Here is a 24468-nt window from a genome sequence, read left to right as displayed (position 1 = left end):
GCGCAACACTTCACCCGACAGGGGGCGGGGTACATTAAAAAAAGGAGGAACCAGAAAAGAGGGGCAACAGTAGAAATAAATTCAAAATTTGAGCAAAAACTCAACGGTTGTCCAAGATGACCACTGGTCAGGGGTGTCCAGGGTGGTCCGAGGTCCCTCCAGGATCCCCAGGGAGGTCCTCACCCGCCGGAGTATCCGCGACGAGTGAGACACTCGTGCTCCTACAGGGGTATTTATACTGTCTCGAGGAAGATGAGAAACCAATCAGAGAAGTTCTTCGGTTGATTAGAATTTCGAGACCGATCTAACGAACAATATTTGGCGGTGAAATTGATATTTTTCATAAAATACTCACCCGAGCAGTAATTTCTGGCACACATGTTGTTAATAACAATCACACACAGTGTACATTTGTGTCCTTTTAGTTAACAAATGTGGAAATTATTAACTTTTCGTATTTATCGTTCGATTAATCTCGCAACTCTTGAAAAGTTCTTAATATTTCTTTAACTACCAATTATAAATGTTAATAACTTGCATCAGTCACTGCTTGCGATTGTTATTAACCCTCGGACGACAAACGCTGGGTCAAAAGTGACCCTGAGACCGCTGGCTCTGTATATGAATGTAAAACAATCTACTGTCCGAGGGATAACCATCTTCTGGTCAGTCGCTTCGGAGTTTCCAGCGGGTGTGAATCGTCCTGACGATCCTCTGGAAGAACTTCCTGGATTATCATGGACTACCTTGGGTTACTTTCAACCACTCTGTCCACTAACAGCTTGACCGTTTAGATTTCAGACTTCAAGATTTTTGCGAATGATGATCGATGGGCCCTCAATTTCGTCTATCTCCCCATGAGTCTCTGTGGTTCGTATACTATCTACCTTTAAAGTTTTCAATCATTTTTCTTTACCACTTTTACTAAGCCATCCGTATTCTTTGCTGGAATTTCGTATTTCTTGGGTGTACCAAGTAATCCGAAGCATATCTTGATTACTATAACATAAATACAACTATTTCGGAATCAGTGAATGCTTCTTAGTACTTTTACATAAAATTGCTTATTCCACTGAATTTAGCCATAAAAAAATAAGCATCTTATTTAGAATAAATATCATCACTCAAAGCATTAAATAGTAAATAGCATTTTCGCTTATTATTGAAATTATAGGGGTAAATAAGCAGCATAGTTTAATGGGACACCTTATAATTGGGTGGTATGGTAGGAATATTTTCTCGTTTGCCTGCACTGTCAGCGTGAAAAAAATACGTTTCCTACATCCATCGCTCAAAAATCGCAGAGGGCGCTCGAAAACATGTGGTTTCTCGAGCCGTCGATATTTCAGAACGTGAGATACGGAAGTCCATTGAATGTCCAGTCTATCCTGTATACTCGTCTGTGGTGGAACACCATGTATATTGGATGGTATGGTAGGAATATTTACTCGTTCGCTAACTTTATCAGCGTTAGTAATGAAAACAATGCGCTCCCTTGTTCCACCGCTCAAAAATCGCAGAGGGAGCTCGAAGACCAGTGATTTTTTAGAAGTCGGTATTTCAGATCTCGACGCAACCAATTCGTAAATACCGTGAGATAGAATTGGGTACATTCTGTTCTGTATGTCGGACCAAATATTTTTTATATCTGTTTATTACATTAAAGAAATAATTTATTACTAAGTTTCGATAAGTAATCGATAAATTCAATTAAAATAATTTATAACAATAAACAAACATTTTTATCACTTTATGTAAATATAATTTATTTATAAGTTTAACACAATTTCATTGCCATTGTAAGATTATACAGCAGTAAAGAAAATATGTTAAAAATAAATCTTGGCATTTGTACATAACCTTAGTAGAAACCTTTTTATGGCATAAAAAAGATGAAACTAAAAGAAATACATATTACATTTTTAATTTTTCTTCTTGAGCAATGAGCTGATTTTTTATCTTCTGTAATAGCTCTTTTTTAACTGAATCTGGTACAAGTGTCCTTGCTTTAGTTGTAACCATAGAAAGTAGCTTGTCATAAGTAATGTCATGTCCATGTTCTTTTATTAAATCCTTACAGATTAGTTTAACTTGATCTCTCCAACCGCATTCAACCAGTCGACGACGTAACAGTTCCTTCAGCCTGGACAAAATAATTAAATTCTGTTAAAACCTTAATACCTTCTAAGATGTAATTACTTTAAACAATTTTCTATTATGAAGGATGCAATTAGGACTTGTAAAAGATGTTAATTTATAACTTGCAAATAATGCGTAAATATTCTGTATCATGACAAAATGCTAGACCATGTTTATATAATAATAAACAGAAAACTACTTGCCCATCTCGATCGCCAACCATAACTAGTCTTTGATGTGGAGCAGTCTTCATGAAGAATTTTAACTGTTTCTACTTTATTATTAACAAAATTTCTATTCTATTTTACAATGTGTTCAATACTATTACACCGGCTAATGCTACACTGATGTCTGTCCCGAAAGGTTATGTTGTGTGTTGTCTTTCCACTGCACAACTTAACCTCTTTTGCCTCTCGTATTGGATCCACGTAATAACTAACCGTGTTCAAGGGTTACAAAATAATCATTCAGACGTACTTTTATTTCAAATATAATCTCTAAGCTTTATTTACAAACGCTATAATTTTGTGCAAGTAAAGTATATTTCTGATTCGTAAGTAAGTGTCCAGGACTTTATACAAATGGATGTTCAGTTACCTAAATATAGTTCGAAATTTTGTTAAGACAATTTATAATACAATATTTCCAATGAATTTAAGTAGCTTATAATAAATAATACGATAAAAAAGTCAATATATCTATTATGTTTATTTTATGTTGATGCAACATTTTCTACCTGCAACTATAACAACTACCCAGAGAATGGCATCTTTACGAGTAGTTAATTACATATCCTGTAGAAGGCTTGCAACTGTGTATAATATAACAAATATACATTCTCTTTTTTATTTTAATGTAATGCCCAGTACTCAAAAGTATGCATCATACTGTACAAAAAAGTCAGTGACTCAAACTAATTCTACTAACTCTGAAAATAAGGTACAAGTTGGATTTGCAGAAGTAGGTAAATTTCATATGATCATAAAAAACTTTGAATTTTGAAGAATTTATATCTTTTTAAACTTCAATTTTATTTCAGTCAAAGAAAATGTAAAATCTGCTGGATACTTAGGTGTGATAATTATAGGGCTTGGAATCACATTTTTTATGTTTTACATCACTTTCAATGAACTCTTTTCTAGTAAAAGTTCAAATGGTGTTTACATTAAGGCTTTAAACATTTGTAAAATACATCCAAAGGTAATAGATGCCCTTGGACAACCTATAAAAGCTTATGGAGAAGAAAATCGACGTGGACGTAGAAATCATATTAAGTAAGATATCTTTATTAATCTTCATTCATATTTTTGTATAATATGACTGTTACAAAATATTATATGTTGTTTTAGTCACATAATTTTTGAGAAAGATGGAGTACGGCATATGAGAATGAAATTTTATATCCAAGGAATAAGAAGACGGGGCACTGTAAATTTAGAGGTACAAGAAGTAAGTAATATTTCGATTTTTATACATATATAACTTTAAACATGACTGATTTGTCAAATGTAATTGCAGAATGAATCAGGAGACTACGTATACACATACTTATATGTGCTTGTAGATGATATAATGAAAACTGCTATAAAAATAGAAGATAACAGGAGTGAAAGCAAAATCTACAGTGATGATATAGAATTTGAATTAAGCTAATATTTTAAAACTTTAAGTTGCATACTTGATGAATTGTATACAAATATGCTTTTAATCAATTATTTGTAACTACGTGTACTCTAAATATACTTTTGTAGAATTTACGTTAAATAAAAGAACTTATATAATCATAAAAATACTGTAGAATGCATATTGGATTTATCGATAAATACTCAATCACTCAATACTTAAAAATAGACATTTTCGACCATGTACCGTAATCTATTTCTGCGAAGTATGTGAATATTCTTCTGGGCATATTTGATATCTTACTTTAAACACAAAGTTTTCAGTCATTGGATTTAAAAAATTGGTGAAATAACGTACACTTTATACAGTTGTCTCCAGTTGTACGTATTTTCCTCGAATATTCATTTTAAACAATTCTCCAGAGCTTCATTTCGAAAGATGAGAACACATACATATGCCCACGTAAAAATAGTTACATCGTTACAAGTAAGAATCGCCTAAAAATTAACTGAAGGCTGCAAGAAGATCTTACCGTTTGCATCATTCTCGATGCCAGTTGATTCTCTGACAGTCGCTCATCTACTTGCGAGCAGAACGACACGACGCGACGCGTTGTCTCTACTAGTTCGCGCTCGTACTTAAAATGTGTATGATATCATCCGATTTCTCGTTGTGAAATTTTCGCGAAACAGTGTCAAAGCTAAAGAAAATATTAATAAATATGCCGGTATTATTGAGATATTTGTAACTTTAGTTTTTCGAAGTTAGAGAACCGTAGAAGCTAACTTTTCAACAGAATGTTATAAGAGTGCAATAATCGTAAGTACGTCCACGTACGAATGATAGAATTACCGTTCTTTTTTATACGGGTAAATCAATGTTTTAACTGCATCAGATGCCTTTGATCAAGTAATCATTACAGCAATCAAGTTTTCCTACTTCTCAAATCATGCAATGCTTTTTTGCGAACAACTGGCTGTACTGTGTTGTGTAAAACCAATCTGGATCATTTCCAACATATTCTCTGTTCTCGGAAAAAGCACTTCATTCAATCGAAGATATCCTTTGAAAAGACTAACTCCAAGTGAAATGATATTATATGTTGTCAAATATGTGTTAATGATAGAAGTATGTAAGCTGCACGAATTTGAAGTACTGGCACCATAAGGAACATTTCTAGAGCGATTTTTCTTATATTCTCCGCTTCATGGGATTGATCAAAATGGGTAAATGCTGCTCATGTTTTTCACGATTCAGAGCAGTATTCAAACCTGAAACAGTTACTGATAGCCCTCTTAAACCATTCTGCAATAAACCGGAGTGTCTCCCGCGCCCTCCTACTGCGTCTAATTCGGGTAAGTTGAAATTAATGATATTGTATATAAATATTTTCGTTTTCAAGTCAAACTCCACGCTACTATAACTTTCAAGTTATAGTCTATGCAAATATCGTAGTAAGTCGTTGCTCCACGACTTGTGTGTGTGTGCGTCATTTGGTCACTTGTATTACTGTACTGGTAGTGTCCTATACTACTATATGTATGTATGTACTATACCCGTAAATCATTAACGATGCAGATCTTTTATCTCGCGTTCTTAGAGATCAATCTTTTTCTTCATCTTCTGACTTGCCTTTACGACGTTTGACCCGTGGCTGAACAGGGTTAATTGGCTATTCGTTAGGTAAATGATATCAGAATGAATCGATGCATTGGCACGTGTCAAAGAGAAATTACGTTGAGCGAACTTTAGGGTTAACGATACCGTTCTTCGTATGATACTGTCGAAGTAGAGGAAGTTTGTGCTTGAACAGATATTATTTTTTCTAATATGTCTAAATAATGAATTTGTTAAATAGCAAATCAATTTCTAAGTGAATGGATACGTAGAATTTAAATTCACACATAATAAAAAATCTTGCTACGTTTCTATCAGTACAGGCCTGCATAGGTAGGTATATTTGCACGGCTCTAACGTCGCAAGCCAGCGGTATATCAGACAACCCGCAAAGTAGGTATGTACATACATATATCTATAGCTATCAAAAATTTCCAGCGTTCGACTGGTTCGTTATTCTTCCGGGTTACGTACTAAACACAACACCTATTTTAAGACAACATATGCTAACAAGTGCACCGAGTACCCTTCGATTCTCAATATACATACTCACCATATGTTTTCGATCATTGCTTTTTAAAACTACATATACGAAACGTTCCGAATTATTTCTCAATCACGAGATCACTGTATTCAAGTAGAAATCAGTACATAGATATATTAGATATGGTTTCAGCACCATTCTGACACATTTTTAATTTATTAAAAACAAATGCGAACTCTAGATACGTACATTGATATTCAATTACTAAAGCTTGGGTAAAGTTACCTATAATATTGCCGAAAGTGAAGGAACAGTCACAATAGGCGGCATTCCACGGTCTATATAATAGTATCGTTCAAATCGTGAAAGCAAAGATAATGCGAAGATTTAGAGGAAAATTGTCGAGAAAATATTTTCTTACACGTGGATTCCGTAAAATTAGTAAGCAAACAGAAATGACGCGTGGAACGCGCGTTTCATCGATAGTAGCTCATCAAAAAAAATAAACTAAGACTCTTGGCCAGCTGGGAGTCTTCAACTTCTGACTCTTTCGCGAACACTTATCTCGGATCATGTTTCTCAATGCATGGATCTTAGCCGTTACTCGCGCAACGTCACTTTTAGGAGATATAGATACGATTTTCTATATTCTGTATGACGTAGAAAGTTGAAATGAACGTAACGTTGTAACGCATGCTCAACGGCCTCGAGACGTCAGCGTTTCCATGAATGAAAGCGCACTTATGCAAGCGGCACCCTGCCCGAACAAACATGACATCACCTTTAATTACGCACAGTTTTATTATTAGTTGAGCCGTTTTCTCCAGATACGCGTCAAGTTCAAGATCATAGTGAATTCTTCAGAATTTCCATCTTCGAATTTTTGCGAATACACACTTCTGTAGGTAGGTGCTTCTTTTCTACAATGAAAGCTACATAGGAAATAAATGGAAAGCGTCACGTTTGGATTACGACGGAACGCGATAGCCTCGGGGAAGAGGCAAGGCACAATTAACGCACCAAGAGCGTAATTTATTACACGATAGACATCTTCGAAGTTCCGAGTATCTTTAAAATGTTTCCCAGCTGTCCTCCCGCGCTTGATACTCCTACAATGCCACGCACCGATAGAAATGCTAATGTTACGCGATTATTACCGTTCTCGTAACGCGAGAAATTCCTATCGTTTGGTACTTCCTCTCTACTCCTCTATATACTTATTACATACCTATTCGAATCAGACTTTCGATGGTCTTTTACACATTTCAACTTTTCCTTTTCCTTCGATAACATTTCGCGCATTCGTATTTTTTAGTGGAAGTATTGTACCTAGGTATACGTATCTACTCTTCCTTAGTTCGAAGAACGCGATCGTGAGGAAAAATTTGCAGTTTACGTTGCACGAAAAGTATTACCCATGCGTCATCAGCTGTTACGGATAATCTGAATTCTAGGACGCTTATGTGTTCTTATACATATGTATATAGGTAGAGTTAGTTGGCTGGCATCGTTATTTTTAATCGAAAACAATACCTATAGGCACATATATATGTATGTAGTTCAGGCCGTAATTCCTCATGGTCGGCTTACTAACTCACCAAAATAGCACGAAACTGGTTGAAGTAATCAAATGACGGACGTGACTACACTCGAATCGTTTCACACAATATTTATTACATAATTAGTTGTTCGGTTCATCGCTTATTATACAATCAATCATTGTTTACTGCTAATTGATCTCAGAGGATATTATAATTACATTAATGGATTATTATATCAGGGAGTGGATACCAACTGAAGGAATGTTCAATTAACAAACTTCCCAACCGTAAAAATACCCGGAGATTAAATGGCAAGTCGATAAATCTTCCTTTGTCCGTCTCGCTTTTCGATTGCACCGGCGCGGTGGCGCGGTGCGGAGCGGTGCGGTGCGGCGCGGAGCGGTGCGGAGCGGCGCGGTGCGGCTCGCAGCTCGACATACTAGGTACATACATGTAATCGGTTGCTCGTCAAACAAGAGGATTCACGCTGGTTTCTCTTTCGTTCCTAGTTTATCGAATCGACGATCATCTTCCGTCGGCACACCATTAGTGCGTGTTTACGAAAACGTGCTTGTTTGTTGTTCCTGCACTCATGCTTCTGATAGTGCACGTGACATACTCTCATAAGCTACCTCTCGGCCAGCGAACAGTTCGCGAATACTGCTGACAAGACCTAGACTCAACCCAGGGAACTGCTTTTCTCACCTTTCTCAAGCAAATAAGACTTATCGAAGTGGAAACGGGTGATGGTTAATACGAGCGAGCCCTCGTTTTTCGAACGACGTTCGATTATCCGCGACGATCGCCGTTGTTTTCTTAATCGATGTTTTTGCAAGAAACAGAAACGATTCAATTTTCTCATTTCAATTGCTTTCCGACGAATGAAGTCGTGACAAAAAGTTGGACAAGTCGATCAGGATTGATTGCCCTGATCAATTTCCGTAACCGTATAATAGAGAAATGTCCGTAAGTGTGTCAGTCGTTCGACTCGTTAATGACTCTTTCAGCGAACTGTGTAGGTACGAAAAGTCACGATCACCGACTTTTCTGTCCGTATTCTGATCGACACGGCCTTTTGCAGGCATTATTAACGATTAATGATTTCGCGGAATCTTTCTAGACAATCGGACAAATGATTCGCGGTTGAGGAATAAATTACGGGAAGTAATTGAGAGGATGAAAAGTAGGTGACTCCTACTGATGCAGTAGTCATCGACGGCTCCATGTATGGTCTCGTTCGCCGATGCAGAAATGACCTTGGCGGTTCTCGTTTCGTCTTGCACTATGCACCTACATAGATATGTATCTATAGAGTATACACCGCTGCCGATATCTTTCCCTCTTGTTCGACGAGAAGGTGCGGTCTTCCAGTGATTTCGCGGACCTCTTAGAAAGCGAAAGAGACTTCGGCGCCGATTACCGCCGATGGATTCAGTCTTCCGTTCGCTTTCGAGGAACGAGTTCGCCTTCTCCAGTCCTAGGAGGATGTTCTATAGATTTTACGATCGTTACCGGCCTTTCAATGATCGCCGCCTTAGACCGTTCCCGTTCCGGTTTTACTGTGAGTACTCGCTTCCTCGTTACCGCACAAGGCGTACCATTTTTCGGAAGGAAGGTCTAGCTAGAAAGCGCGGGAATTTTAATTATTCCGCATAAAATAATTCACAGGTGACGCGACGCGACGCGACGCGACGCGACGCGACGGTATCTTGATCGTAATTGGCAATCTGCCAGGAGCATTGTAGTTATGTATTTCAGAGTGCTCGTTCCTCCGTAGAAAATATCGTTCTGCTTGTTCAAGTAACGAATAGTATTTGCTACACCTATGCAGGGGAGGACTTTGGCGTTCCTGTCTTGACGATATCGGACGTGGACCTGTGTATAGCTGAAAATGGAGAAACTCACCAAACATCGAGATACGAGCTGATGACACGAGAGGATGACAGAAGGAGGCTGGTCGTCAGACGTGGACAAGAGTTCTATATACACTTGATATTGTCGAGAAATTATGACCCAGACATCGATGGTATCTCATTAGTTTTCACGGTGGATGGAATCGAGAAGCCACAGTACGGTCATGGAACTCTAGTTGCGATACCAGTTCTTTATCCGGAAGAAGTATCCGAGGGCTCCTGGCAAGCTACCATCGATGCTGTTCATCCAAATTTTCTCCGATTGAAGGCAAACAGTATTTCTTTGATTCGCCTTTCGTTAGGAAGAATAACAACAAGATAATGCGATGACTCTCCGTTCTGTTCTCAGATCGTTACATCCCCGAACGCTATAATAGGTAAATGGAAGATGGATATCGACACTAAAAACAGAAATCTGGACGGAGCAGTTAGCTATACATTGAAGCAACCATTTTACCTGATCTTCAATCCATGGTGCGAAGGTATATCGGTATCCGATCACGCAGCTGAAAAATATGAACACGAACGTCGATCAGAAAATTCCATATCTCTGATGATCTTTCAGAGGACACGGTGTATCTAGACGAGGAAGATGAACGACAGGAATACGTGATGGCAGAGGACGGGTTGATATGGCGTGGAAGCTACAATCGTCTGAGACCAACGGTTTGGAAATATTCACAGTTCGAACGAGATATATTGGACTGTGCCCTACATCTGATGATTCAAGTCGGAAAAGTTCGCGTCTCGGGCAGAGGCGATCCCGTCGTCATATCTCGCATCTTATCCGCGGCTGTGCGTATCCGTGAAAGAACTTTTATCGAGCATCTTTTTCTCCTGACGCACGTTATACCGCTCCTGTCGCCTTAGGTAAACTCTCCGGACGACAATGGGGCGGTGATGGGTAATTGGTCCGACGATTTCGAGGGTGGTACGCCACCGACGAAATGGCTGGGTTCACAGAAGATTCTCCAGCAATATTACAAGAGTAAGAAACCAGTGAAATATGGACAATGCTGGGTGTTTTCGGGCGTGCTAGCCACCGTTTGCCGTACCCTGGGACTTCCCTGTCGCGTAGTAACCAATTACGCGAGCGCGCACGACACTCAAAGTAGCCTGACGGTCGATTATTTCGTTGACGCTGAAGGGAAAGTGATGGAAGAGCTGAACAGCGACTCGATATGGTAAAGAGATATACGATCGAGTTTTCAACGCGCGTCCTTTAATCTGACCTCGTTGCAGGAATTTCCACGTGTGGAACGAGGTTTGGATGAAGCGACTCGATTTGTCCCCTGATTGTTCAGGCTGGCAAGCGATCGATGCCACTCCTCAGGAATTGAGCGAAGACGCGTATCGTTGCGGTCCGGCTTCCGTAGCTGCCGTAAAAAAGGGCGAGGTTCTGCGTCCTTATGACAACGGGTTTCTCTTTGCCGAAGTAAACGCGGACAAAGTGTTTTGGCGTTACAACGGACCGACTCAGCCTTTGAAGTTGGTACGAAAGGATGTCTATGGGTAAGTTCTCAACCTATTCGCTCTCGAATCAGCACCTTCTTATTCGCGCCTTCTTACCTTCTTATTCCCTCTTCGTTTTTCAGAATTGGTCAATACATCAGCACGAAAGCGGTCGGAAGATGGTCGAGGGAAGACATTACCCATACGTACAAGTATCCGGAAAGTAAGTGGATTTTACAATCCACAAGTTTAGCTTGCTTCTCGAATTATGTAATCCCTATAGAATACGCACTGTTAGCTTCTATTCACAGAATCAGATGAAGAACGGGCTGCCATGTTGAAGGCGCTGCGACAAAGCCAGTCGTTGTTTAGTCGTTACTATCTCAACGAAGAGTTTAACGATATCATGTTCAACTTTGAACTTCGCGATGACATCGTGATCGGGCAACCATTCAGGTTTTTATTCTTCGTTCAATTTTCTACAATCTTACGTAATTTTTCTATGGACATACCTACTACGAGCCATCTTCTCCTTTAGTGTCGTCTTATTGATTAGAAACAGAAGCAGTTTCAACGAGTACCAAGTCTCCGTTATTTTGAGAGTCGAAACGGTGTTATATACGGGGCGGGTTGGCGATCCGGTAAAAAGATTGAGCACAGATCGATCGGTTAGACCGGGAGACGTTGAAGAGATACGTATGGATGTTTCCTGGGAAGAATATGGACCTCGATTATTGAATCAATGCGCGTTCAATATTTCCTGTTTGGCTACTGTCAAGGATACCAATTTCGAATACTTTGCGCAAGATGATTTTCGCGTAAGGAAACCTGACATTAAAATCACGGTAGGTAGTACACACTTTCTTCCACCTTTTCTTCATTTCTATTAATCCTTTCGAAAAACCTCAATTTTTCTCTCTTTTCTTAGTTGGAGAACGAACCGGTGGTCGGTGAAACGTTAAACGCACGGGCTAAATTTAGAAATCCGTTGCCTATACCATTGAAAAAGGGTAGATTTTTGATCGAAGGACCCGGTTTGGAGGAGGAACTGAAATTAAAATTGTCAGAAACTGTAGATCTCGATGCTGACGCGGAATGTTCCTTCTCTATGGTACCAAAATTCGAGGGCCGCGCGACAATTGCCGCAAAATTTTATTCCAAACAATTAGAAGATGTCGATGGTTTCGTTAACTTTATGGTGAAGCCGTCAAAAGTTTCTCTTAACGGAGAGTAATAGGTATTGAAAGAAAACCTTACACTCGATAAAGGATACTTCTACCTATCCTGATAAGTTGTCGTTCTTGCCCCTATGTCGTCGCGAGTACTTACCAACTTACCACCAACGCATAGTAGCTTATCAAGCAAGTGAAAGAAGAGAACTTTCGCGTAAATAATTATGTGTTCAGAGCTCTTTCGCAACATTTTTAATATTTATTCTTCTTATTTTGTATATAATAAAATTTGAATGATCGTATAATCGAAAAATTCGTAGTACATGTTCTCCCTTGCCGTTTCCCGATACCGACTTCGTATCTTGGAGACAAACTATCGAACACCGTACATTTGAACGTCAGAAACGGACAGAAGCGGTAGAACGAATGGGATACCGGTTCGTAACAGGCTTCTGTGTTAGACCAATAAAAAATTCAATCGACGAGAACTACCTGAACAGCGTGGAAGGCCAAGACTACCGACTACACGCGGCAGGCAATATTAACGAGCAGCAATCGAGGTAGTCGCTTTGTCGAGTGTGCGATTATTCGGCGTAAGCGTAAGAGAAGATTGGTTAAAGAGCGGATCGAACAGAGGGGAAGAAAAAAGATATGGACAGCAAAGGAGAACGACATAGAGTACGATGAGCGTTCGCGACCGTACGTACGACACTGACACGAACGATGTATCACCATCTAAGAAATTAATGTTGAAATACAGTGGACGATGAATGAACGCGATAGCGTGGAAGGTCGAAGAGGAACACGAGCTTTCCCCGCTAACCATCAAACGAACTATTTATCAACTTAACTCGAACAGCAGATGTAATGCCGCGCCGGCGCCGGTGCCGTTGCGAAATCAATTTCCTTCTCTTCTGATTTATTTAGATAATTGTTCGCTAAATATCAACTACGTTAGCTACCATCATTAGACACCTACAACTTAAACGATACATATGTAGATGTACCTTTAGAATTATTAAACACAATCTAGATTTGATAATAAAATTTCTAATAGAGGTTTTAGAATAAGCTTGGATAAAAGTTTCGTCTCGATTGAAAGTGTAAAAAGGAGGATAGAGGATGCAACGATAAGCTGGTAGCAAGTGAAGACGAATACAAGAATCGTGGAAGGGAGAAAGAAATATGGTAAAGGAAAGATTAGAACAAAGTGGATAAAAGCTAGATGGAGGGGGAGAAGGGGGTAAAGGAGAGAAGAAGAGGGAGCAAGGAAGAAGAATACCCAGGATAGCGGTGAGCGGTGAGCGGTGAGCGGTGAGCGGTGAGCGGTGAGATATGTCTAAATACATAACCGTGACACGTGATGGACGTGTTGCGGCCCCTGTCTACAGGGGTCTTGAGTCTCGAAGAGGCCTACGGGGCCCAGTGCTGATCTCCATTTGGATCCACGAGATTCTGGACTCGGCACCCTGCTACGCGCTATGCATCAACACCCAAGATCCATCCCATTATACCTCATCAAAATAACAAACACGCCTTCCATGCTAAACCAACATTCTTTTGTTCCCATTGAATCCCAGGATCCATCAGAATCACTGCGAACAGTACGTCAGTGACGTATATGTTTTCGTGTAGCCAACGGCTATAGGGGGTCTCGCAGGCTCACAAGAATCCGAGAAGATCTCGTGAAATATTAGACGATAGCAGGAGGTCGAGGGTGTCGTCGAGCTTTCGAAAATTCTCTCGCAAGCATTCTACAATCGTACTTTGCCGTCTGTATTCTCTCGATCACCCTCACCTTTTTCATCAGGCTGATATCAACTTCTCAATAAATACGAAATTCACGCAACATTATCTTCGTATTAAAACATCGCAAACCGTCTGATTTATTTCTTTACTTTTCCTGCTATTGGATAAACAGAGAGCATCTACGCGAAATCCTGCTCATCCTTTGAAAGGATCTCCCAGTTTGAGGACAGGTTTCTAGATGGCAGCACGAACCTCACGCTACCCCAAAACAACATACCCGTCGGAAGACATGGAAGACAATACGTATTGTCTTCGATTGGCCCAGTCGTCGAATTAATCGTCATATGCTAATCGATTTGATTTATGGAAGAAGTATGATACGTTTTCAACTTGATTTATGAACAAGTCATCGTTTCGCTTAGAAATATCATTAGAAATTGGACTTGTTCTGAAGCGACGGAGACAGTGATTTAATTTCTCAAAATGGCCGATAGTATTCTTATGTATCACGATTCGCCGTTGATGTTTAACGTAACTTACCCCGGAAGCGAGGGGTATCCAAGTGCATGGCACGTGTAATGTTTCCTGTCATCAGAGAAACTCACCGCAGTAAAACTTTCGAAACGGTTACGGTCCGCCCTTTTACGTACCTATCCTTTTATTTCTCATGATTCGTCCGTGTAACAGAGGTGCTCTCTCTAATTCTTGAAATTTATTTTCCAGACGACTAGAACGACCGACGAGCTTGCTGGAGAAAGGATAATTAGAAAACGGTACGTGGCAGGATGTGCTCGCTCTTGCGAGTTCTGTTCCTCGAAGCAAACTCCGATCGACAGAGTTCGTTTTCGAGCGGTTGTCAAAGTTGCCAGTCCCTTGACAGCTTGACGTTTGCCTTTCTCTGTTTGCTCGAGGATTCGCCGTTACATTTTGCCCAAACACGGACTGAATGACTGCGTAACGACGAGAAGAAAGGTAATTCATCGTTCGTCGATGCGCTTTCCTCGACGAGCTATACCCCAGGACACAATGTTCCCGCAGCTGGAATCTGGTAAAAGTCGACTAACCATCTTTTGTACTCCCGTATCGTTTCTAGGCTTTTAAAATCGAATTTGAGGAATTTGAAAATCGATAAGTCCGCTCTTCTTCCCGTAGACGTGTTACCCTATCAAATTCGAAAGTAATTTGCATCGCAATTGAAACTGTATTTACTCGCGGACAAATCGAACAGTTGGGAGCTTATTTGTGCAAGGATTACGTCGACTGTGGACGATCGCAGAAAGCAATGACACCGCATAATCTGCTACGGCTTTCTTCGTATTCTGGAGCAAAGGGTAATGTACAGGGATCGTAGGAGGGATCCCGAAGACGATACACGAGCTAGGGAGGGTCATGAAAAAAAGGGAGCGAGAAATGGCGCATCTACCTTATTACGCATGCACCCCGTCCAACAAACAGGACTCCTTCGCTCACTGACTAACTGACTGACTGACTGACTGACTGACTGCTTGCTTGCTTGCTTGCTTGCTTGTTTACTTGCCTGCATGTCTGTTTGATCGACGTCTGTACTTTCTCGTCATCGCATAATCAATTTCACGGATTAATACTAAGAGAAAAGAAAAAGGCACCTAACAAAGTCTGACGTTCTGTCATCAATAATTGCTACAGCAAACATATCCAAGCAAGCTACCGTCAAAAGGGATAGAAAATCAGGAAAAGATAATCGATCGAGGTAAAGGCACCGCAGTATATTAGAAAAGCAGAAAGCTGTCGATCCGAACGAAATAATACCTACCTACTAGTTACTTAGTTAGCTATTTAGCTACTTGTCTCGACAAAAAGCAGGGAACAAGAGAGTAGGTAAATGTAGCGCCTAATGTATCGTCCAACTGACACGCTAGCGGAATCGCGTGTCAATGTTTTGCGGAAGGAACGATGCTCGTTTAGGCTGGTTAAGCGTTTGAAAAGACGAAACGGTGCCCGCGTGAATTACGCGGCCATTGTGTCGGCCATCTTTGATCAGCGGCTATTACGTCGGCAGTTACGCTCGTGACGGCGCGGAATGACAGGTTTTGGAGAACATTTGGCCAACGTAGACATCGATTTCTCATATTTTGCCCCTTTTAGGCGCTATAGAAAGACCAGTAGCCGAAGAGCGGTCGAACCGCAGAACGCTTTGGGTTCGTCGAAAAAAGCACGGTAATCGGCGCGACGTCTACTTATGCCACGGTATCGCGTGCCAGTTATAATCGCTTGTCACACAAATTAGCCTGATTTCGCAACAACGTTATACGATTCCCCTCTCGTCGCATAGTCCTCGTGAAACGGCAGGTAGGTATCCATTTAAGAAGCAGTTGTCTTTTTTAATACCTACCGCAGCCGGAAGTTCTTTGTTACGCCAACTATCTTCTGTTCGTGCTTGGACACTAAAATGATCAGCGATTTATATCTACTGGCCAGTTTTATTTCTACGAAGGAATATGTAAAGCGTTAACGATGAATGTAAGCACATAGATAGGAGCAATTATCTGATCCGAGTATCAGAGCAGAAATTTTTTTAACACGCCGTGGACAACGATCGAAAAAACGCAGTGTATGTTGTGGGAAGGCAGGGTGGTAGTTGTCCCGGGGGAGAGATCGTGGCAGTGGCGGCGGCGGCGGCGGCGGCGGCGGCGGCGGTAGGTTTATATAGCCAGTTGACATCGAAATCCAGTGACGTATCTAATTGGGAGCAGTTTAACGGCGAGGGCGGATCAGCGGGATAAGCCGTAAGCCGACGAAGCCGCTGCACGAGATCACCCTAGGCTTATAACTGCTGGGGAATCTTCTCTTCGGACCTCTCTTTTCTAACTACCCTCGTACAGTGGTTATATACCAAGAGTATTCCGGCCCATGATAGGACGCGACGCAACCCTCTTCCCCGCCTGCCCCCAGCTGCTACCCTCGCCTATCTAACAGAGAATCCGGCGTAAATAATGCCGATTATCCCCCCGGCAATTGTTTTATCGACCGAGCTGTCCCGCTCGAAGAGCAATCTCGAAAGAGGGTGGCTCCGTTCCGTGCCTCACCTCCGACCTTTCCCCGTATCCCACTCCACTGACCTTACGCAGATTTACGAGTCGCTTCGCAGAGGGTGAAGATTCGCAAAGTAAATTTTTTTCCGTCTTCTTTCTACCAGTGGAATTTCACGGAAAATTCAATCGTACCGTTTCGTCCAGAACAGACAGCCTCTTCAAGACCACGAAATCGCACAATGTCGTCGCTGTGAAACAGTACCTACGTAATGAGATCGTATCGATCTTTAATACCTACTGAGCCGTATACGATCTCAGCTCAAGTAAAAAGAGATCATTTTTCCCCGATTTTATCCACTTACCGACGCTCTTTATTTTCTCGAGCAATGCCCTTCCGGCTCGTAATGAAATTGGTAAAAAAGTATCATGTCGTAACTCATCGTTTTTCGTTGAAATCGAAACTCTCGGTACTTTGATCGCATCCCTACAGATTGTTGTGGATAACGAGCATGTTTATAATTTTCGCTGGGTTCTCTTTAATAGTTCCCGTTCGATCGAGTTGCTAGCTTCACTTCCTTTTCGGCTTAATGAAACTCGCACCCGTTCGCTTTTTGCCCTCACCTTCACCCTCATCCTCACCCTTACACTCACTCTCACCCTCACTCTCTCTTCTTCGCTAATTATGAAATTACCCAGAAACAGAACCACTCGCTCTCCTTTCCCTAGCTTCTCGTACGTATTATTTCGGCGCGAATTGTGTCGGTACCTTTTCCAACCTCCTCATTATTTCCTCCCGCTTTCTTCCACTGCCACAGCTCACCATCTCAGTTTCCCGTCGATGCGCTTTTATCGTCTCTCGAAAACGTTTATTCGTTTAACCGGTCCTATCTGTTCCTACTTACGTTGCTAACGGCCTTAATATTCCTGGCTTATGCCAAGCGTTATCCGTCGCGTCGCGTCGCATCGCGTCGCATCGCGTCGCATCGCGTCGACTCGATTAATATTCCGCGAACGACGCGCCAAGATTCTACACAATTCTCACGGGAATTTTCCACCCTTAATCGCAAATGTTAAAATGGTACTTTCGTTACGTCCGGTTCAATACGCGCTGCGTCCCCTTTGCTCTTAATTGCGCTAATTTCTTATGTAAATAATCTGGGTTACCTACCGGAAACGAAGACACGAAGACACGAAGACACGAAGAAACGAAAAAGCGGTACGATTACTCGTCGAGATCGTGTTCCCACCCTGCCATTCGGTTCGCTCTTTTCGTGCCGCTTTTTTCTTTCCTTCGCAATCCTAACGACTAAATAAGTCTCTCCAATTAAAAAACTAATTTCGATTAGGGTCCCCCAGCGACCATTTGGTATCGCGTAAGTACAGCCCGCGGGCTGTTACTAAGGAGGGATGAAAACTTGGGGAAAAACCAATGCGATCCCCCGATTTCCTCCCCTCGCTACATCTGCGTCTTGGAAAAAGAATAAGGAGAAACCGAGCAGGTAATTTGTGCTACTTTTCGGCTGAAAATCTTTACGATCAATCTTTATCGCAGAAAATAAGAAGAGGAGAAGAAAAGAACCCTTTTCTCGATTAATTCGACTTGCTCGTTTCATTCGGTGGCCAGTGCAAAAGGTAGAGTAGCTGTCACGACTGTGAGAATTCGAGATGATGGATAGACCTTCCGTAAACGGCGTTTTCGAAAGTACCCTTAGGCTCTGCTAAAGTTTATCGAGCAACGAGCCACGAAGTCGGCAGAATTTTTCCCAGTTCCCCGATTCCTCGCAGACCCCCACTCTAAACATATGTATTTATTTATACACATATTAGTATTTATGTAGGTGCCTAGCTAGGGACCGTGGCGCCCCGCAGCTCTTAGGCGTGGATGCTTCAACCGGTATTTGTTATTCTAATGTCGCATTATATATTAGTTTGGTGGGGCGTGGGCGGATAACCCGAAGTGTGAAACACGTTGTAACGCGTAGCTGGTCCTCCTGGAATTCCATCCTGATCCGGTTCCGGGCTGACACACCGTGTCGTACCCCGCCGTGTCGCGCGAGTCGCGCGAGTCGCGCGAGATCCTCCCGAGAAACGTTTCGTCGATTCGACGAGATTTCTCGATCGACTGGACACGAAATTTCGTCGCCGCGCCGCGCCGCGCCGCGAAGAACACGAGCAATTTATTTGTTTTACAGTCGGTTGCTGATCTGTCCGCGTGAAAGGGACGCGAGCTGTCGTATCTCGTTGAATAACCTTTCCCGAAGGCACAAAATACTGTGAAAATGGACCAGTATCTTCGGGGCAAAGATTTTGATCTTCGACGACCTCGTCCTACGAACGCGCGGCCTGTCCCCAAAATTTACAACTCCGATATTTCCTAGACACCCGGTGTTCTTTCCAAGAAAGAAACTTACTACCGGTAGCGGTAATAAAATGCTGACTTCATTATGTCCGTCGGTCCGTCCGTCTGGCAGCTCGCCTGTCTGCCTGCCTGGTTGCTTGCTTGCCTGCTCGCTTCTCTGCCTGCTTCGTTGCAATTAATAGTCGTCTCGATATTAATTTCAAGCCACTTCGGAATCCCGGCCGACTCGTCTCGCGATTCACGTTTTATTATCTCGTCGGTGCGAACGCGTATTTTACGATGCCTCCCCCGTTGACCAAACTGCTCGCGCGTCGAAAATAAAATTATAATTAACAAATTGCCAGCAACAGGAGCTCGCGACGTTGGAATTCGAGAATTAATGTCCGTGCTCGTGAAAACTGGTTTCTCTACAGTGGTACATACTCTGTGTAATCGCGCTTCGATGTGCCTCTCTTCGTATCGACGAGCACACCTGTACACGCTCTCGCGAGTTCACGCACACGCATCTATGTAGAGTACACGTAGATAGATAGCAGCATCCCCTTGCTCCGCGCCGCTACGTAGACAGGCCACCGTTAGCTTAGATAAGCATCGTGTAAATTTTAATGCTAGCCATACTGTGGCTAACGCGCTCGTCGGGACAGGTAGTGGATGGTTTCGAATAGGAAGAACCTTGTACGTAGTACACCTATCGGCGTGCGCATTGACGCGCGTACCACCGGGGATGCCAACTATCGCGGCTGCAACCGTACCCGTACCTCACGATCATTCAACAGAGTTCACCTCATTTCATGAAATTCGAGCAAAACTGGATAACCTCATTGCTTTTTATTCGTTTATAGTTTAGTTTATATAGGAGAAGGCCTAGGAACTGTAAATTACGTGTCATTCAACGAGGTCGCTGTCGGAAGACGGAAGCGATATATATTGATTCAGTCGCGGTACGATTCGCGAAACTCCAGGAAGAACGATAAACAAACACGAGTTCAGCCGGATGCATCCACGTTTCCTCGAGCGCGATATCTTCTCCGTGCCTCGAAACTCCGCCTACTTTTGATTAGGGTGCGCATACATTTGCACGGTTTCCATATATTTTCTCGGTTTGCAGAGTGAAACGGGCGTCGACGTGCTCGCGTGTCGATAGCTTTCTCGCGATCGTTATCGCGGCTAGTCTTCTCCTTCCTCGACTTTCCGCGTTTACCACGTTCGAGCGAACGCTCCTGGTTGGGTCGAGAGCGAACTTCCGACAATCGGTTGTTCGATTGAAATCGCAACGATCGAAATCGATGAAGAACGCTTGCCCGTCGAATCGAACAGAACCGAACAGAACCGAACAGAAGCGAACAGAAGCGAAGAGAGAACTGCGCGCTCTTGGGTATTTCGCGGCTGTTGCGTTACCATCAGCAAAATTACTCGCACGGTACGATGCGTCGCGGCTTCGTTACAGACTGTCGCTCGCAGCGGTTCGCGACGCAAATTCGTTCACCGATAGACGTTCGATAATTGCCTTCTATCTGTCATTGGATAATTCGGTATCGTAAACGCCTAACCTGTCGATTTCGGGAGGATATTAACCGACCTCGAGGATCGAACAGAATCTTGCCAATCATCCGAGTTGAAGCGCTTCGAGAATTGGCATCGCTTTAAGCTACCAATGGAGCACACCCACGAGACCGAGCATGCTACACTCGGGAACATGGATTATTCATGGAGTATATAGTTGTTCGCTCTACCCCTTACACGTGTTCTAACGCCACGCATGCACACAGATACCTCTTTTCCTTTCCCCCTTTCTCCAAATCGCCTTCCATCTCCTCACAGTTTCTTCGCCTTCGTATTTTTCCCTCGTCTTACACTTTCGCAGCCCACGCATTGTAATCCCAATGGTGATGCGCAGTGCGGAGCGACGGAAAGACGACACGCTATAGGAGAATGTGCTGTGCCCGGCATGTGGTCGCGATTGGAACTTGCGAATCGTGCGAGGAAAAATTCACAGGCCTTCTTTTGCCGATCCGTATCTGCTTTAATTTGAATAATCATCGTTGGCTGTGCCGGCCGTTCACTTTCGGCTCGTAGCGTTATCTCTTGGCTTTATCCTTCGAACCAGTCGCAGAAGCGACTGCTCCTCGGTCGAGTGCGCGCGCCCGTTGGCGCGGCACAAGTGTACACGGTCGTGTCTAGCAGACGGTTTACGTTTTCCACGCCAAGAGATTCGATTGCCTGCCTCCTCGAGGGAGAAGCGAACGAAGGCTGGCGCCGCGACGCTCTTGACGGCCGACCGAGCCCTCGACTAGCCCTCGAGTACCAACGAGCCGATGTCCTTTTACAGGAATTCTCGCGGCAACCTTTTCCATCTCTTCCTCTTCGCTCTCTGTGTTTACTACTGTCTGGTCTTCCCTCGACATCGTCTCCTCGTTATCGCTGCCATGAACGGCAATTTCGTTGTTATTATTAGGAACAGTCAGAGGGGGCGAGGGAAAGAAACCGCGTGTTTACCCTCTCCAGAAAGCACTCCAGAGAAGCTGAGAAGCTCGTGCCATGAGAGATTTTCGTTTATAGTCCGCCCACGTTGCTACACCGTTCTGAACTCGGAGCGCAAGCCTTGCCATCTCGACGAATTTCTTTTCTCTTCTTTCGTTCTTGATCCCGTGAGAAAGAATTTACAAACAACCCCCTTGAGATCAGATTCTGGCAGCGTTAGCAAACTCCAAGAATTTCCAGCGATAGATAGCCAGGCTCCGAAAAGTAAGGGTATATGACATATGTGTAGTAGGTATTCGATGCACTCATCGAAGATTCAGTCTCGCCACTGAATTCGAGCGTACAGCGTGGGTGGCCTGCCACCTCTACCATCATCTACTTGCCTCTACCAACGATAACCACTACCGGCTGGCGATGCAGCTCGCGCAGGCCTCTCCTCTCTTCCGATGATGAATGACTCTCGTGTACCTACCTCTCCGTACCATCGTGCCATGCACGTCGTTGCCTTACCGTCTCTCCGCTTTCTGCTCCTTTTCTTTTTGCCACTTTTCCTTGCGTCCTCTGTCATCCCTTGCTTGCCCCTTCCTTCGCTTCTCGATTCTACAGTCGCACATGTCACGATCACGAGAGACACTTTTTCTACCGCATGCGTAAATGAAGATGACTGCATCGACACAAAAGTATCCAGGTCTGTGTGGTTGTTCTATCGTAAAAGGCAGCAGACGGATACTCGGAGGTCACGCGTAGACGAGAAGCTCAGTTAAGTGGATACAGTCGTAGCTAGTTTAATGGCAACTTTCCCCACGGGTGACGAATTTGAAAAGCAACGGTGACACCTCGGAGCAACCGCAACCGCCTTAAAAACATTCGAATGCCAAAGCAAACGGGGGGTCTGGAGTCGGGGACAGGACGTTCTGCCTGCCGCTCCTGCCTGCCGCTCCTGCCTGCCGCTCCTGCCTGCCGCTCCTGCTGCTCGAAAGACATCTCGAGCTTGCCGTGTCTTTTCAGCTACCTGAAGGAGGAGGGAGACACGGGTCTTCATATTTTATACGGGATGGGATCCTTTATGCGGTCGACTACGAGGGCACCCTGCGTGTCGAATAGAATTCAGGAGGCCGGTACAGGATAGCTATTTTGACATACCCGAGAAATTAGTATAATAAAGAGGGAGGAGGGGGCTAGGTGGATCAGCTAAGTGCCTAAACACACGCCGTAAATCTCCTGCTGATGCTCTCGAAGGTAGCTACAACCGATACGGTGAGACGCGCTTTTCGCTGTCGTACGCGCCACTCGACGGATCAACGACACCACAGTTTCAGTTCCAGCGACTTCTCTTTCTCGTTACTCAGCCTCCAATCTTTTTCGTTTTTCGTTTTCACCGAGGAAATAGTATCTAATCGATGATAAAAAGTCTTTACGAAATCATTTACGACAAGTGGTAAACGTGTTCTTTCTAAGAGTTTGCTGGAGGAACATACTACGTGTACAAGGAATCGTTTTGCGAATCTTCGCGAAATTCTCGATGTAGAGGTTCGAGGCGATGCCAGGTTCCACCTGGAAAGTCGACGCAACGCGGAATACGCCTCTATTAGCAGCCAGTGTGGATACGTAGGTATATCGCTTCGGCTGGGCCAACTCCATTGGCGTAATCGCGGCTGAACGAAAGAACTTTCCAACCCTCTACTCTATACGTGAGAATATTCGATGCTCTCTTACGAAGTCGTAAGAAATAAGTGACAGGCGCGATCGGTGTACCAAGGTAGATCTATTACCCATTGTAACGTTACACATAGATCGAAACACGACTCGCCTTTTAACCGATAAACGGACGGACCGCAGAAAAGAACGATGCGTCTAAAGTGCAGAAGCTCGCGACCATGACTTCGACATGCCATGGAAATGTTGAACAATCTACGTGAATGATGAAGAATCGGCAATGGCGGTCGAATGATGAGAGAGCTGACAGATGCGAGGTTGCGGAGGTCGTGAGACACGATCCTACGCCAATGCGGGTACAGTCGTGGTACATACGTAGGAACGGCGGGCATCCGGTGCGCGAGGGGTCGATCGATCTCTCTTTCGTCGTTGCGCGCGGCCACGTCGCTTCGAGATAGCTCCGTTATCGGTGCTGGATACGGCGGCGGCGGCGGCGGCGGCGGCGGCGGCGGCGGAAGGGGCGACGATGGTCGTGTCGGTGGTTAAGCAGAGGCGTGGCCTGGAGAGAATCGGCTGCAGCTCGCGCCGCCCTCGTCGCGGTTTCTCGCGTTTCCGCGGGCTCGATCGGTCACGTGACCGTCGGCCGATCCCTCGAGCCGACGCGACCGCCTCGACTCGTCGAGGAGGCCGCGGAACTGGCGGAAGGACCCGCCCAGAAGGGGTGGCGGGCGACGCGCGCACTCTCCTTCTCTCTCGGTTCGGCGTTCTCCTTCTCCCTCGGTTCGGTTGGTCTAATCGCAGGGGCTCCGCGAACGGTCAGGCCCGAGCGCCGTTGCCACTGCGAACAGTTGGTGGGGCGAGCGATGCGCGTGGGAGGAGGAACGGCGGCCCAGTGGAGTCCGGGAAGTCGAGCAGCGCAGACGCGTTCGTTCTGCGCCGAGCCGCGCCGATCCGAGCCTCGTTCTACGCTCTCACCCACCAGCGTCACCTCTCAGCCTCTCGTCGCCCGCTCGACACCCGCTCGACACCATTTCCATTCTCGACGATTCGCTTCGTCGGGCCCATCCTTCGGCTTCGCTCTACCTGCCTTTCCCACTCTCGTTCGCAATTCGAACCGGTGCCCTCGCGTTTTCCTCGAGGAAAGTCGATGTGGGATGTCGAGCAGTCTCGTACCGTGTCTTTCGCTCGCGTCAACGACGATACCGAGCTCCCGTTAGTGATACCACCGAATCGGCGCGACGGAACTGACAACGAAACCGAATCTCTTCTCG

The 24468-nt window shown here is 44.0% G+C and overlaps 3 protein-coding genes and 1 long non-coding RNA gene across 7 annotated transcripts; 3 read left to right on the top strand and 1 right to left on the bottom strand.

Annotated features, from left to right (window-relative positions):
* Positions 1-1745: 1745 nt before the first annotated feature.
* E(y)2 (enhancer of yellow 2) lies at positions 1746-2481 on the bottom strand. The gene is made up of 2 exons (XM_076378135.1): positions 2343-2481; positions 1746-2143 (listed from the first exon to the last, which is right to left on the bottom strand). Exons 1-2 carry the CDS (start codon positions 2390-2392, stop codon positions 1915-1917), a joined length of 279 nt encoding a protein of 92 aa, XP_076234250.1. The 5' UTR covers positions 2393-2481; the 3' UTR covers positions 1746-1914.
* Positions 2172-3923, top strand: LOC143179098 (mitochondrial import inner membrane translocase subunit Tim21). Of its 3 annotated transcripts, none has more exons than XM_076378133.1 (5): positions 2172-2191; positions 2899-3103; positions 3179-3413; positions 3489-3588; positions 3658-3923. In XM_076378133.1, the coding sequence occupies exons 2-5, from the start codon at positions 2902-2904 to the stop codon at positions 3790-3792; spliced, it is 672 nt and encodes a 223-aa protein (XP_076234248.1). In that variant the 5' UTR covers positions 2172-2191; positions 2899-2901; the 3' UTR covers positions 3793-3923. The 3 variants fall into 3 exon arrangements, with proteins under 3 accessions (XP_076234248.1, XP_076234246.1, XP_076234247.1); XM_076378131.1 differs by lacking the exon at positions 2172-2191 and adding an exon at positions 2391-2612; XM_076378132.1 differs by lacking the exon at positions 2172-2191 and adding an exon at positions 2526-2692.
* A 924-nt stretch (positions 3924-4847) lies between these two features.
* Tg (transglutaminase) lies at positions 4848-12254 on the top strand. Of its 2 annotated transcripts, none has more exons than XM_076378129.1 (10): positions 4848-5117; positions 9236-9585; positions 9667-9799; positions 9883-10112; positions 10188-10501; positions 10560-10829; positions 10913-10992; positions 11081-11225; positions 11308-11614; positions 11698-12254. In XM_076378129.1, exons 1-10 carry the CDS (start codon positions 4970-4972, stop codon positions 12001-12003), a joined length of 2283 nt encoding a protein of 760 aa, XP_076234244.1. In that variant the 5' UTR covers positions 4848-4969; the 3' UTR covers positions 12004-12254. The 2 variants fall into 2 exon arrangements, with proteins under 2 accessions (XP_076234244.1, XP_076234245.1); XM_076378130.1 differs by lacking the exon at positions 4848-5117 and adding an exon at positions 8687-8965.
* A 2061-nt stretch (positions 12255-14315) lies between these two features.
* LOC143179439 (uncharacterized) lies at positions 14316-14935 on the top strand. The gene is made up of 2 exons (XR_013001967.1): positions 14316-14336; positions 14414-14935. It is a non-coding gene; the product is annotated as an uncharacterized LOC143179439 (long non-coding RNA).
* The last annotated feature ends 9533 nt before the right edge of the window (positions 14936-24468 follow it).

The sequence above is a fragment of the Calliopsis andreniformis genome, chromosome 5, assembly GCF_051401765.1.
Source record: "Calliopsis andreniformis isolate RMS-2024a chromosome 5, iyCalAndr_principal, whole genome shotgun sequence".
Classification (NCBI taxonomy): domain Eukaryota; kingdom Metazoa; phylum Arthropoda; class Insecta; order Hymenoptera; family Andrenidae; genus Calliopsis; species Calliopsis andreniformis.
This window is presented reverse-complemented; position numbering and strand designations above follow the sequence as displayed.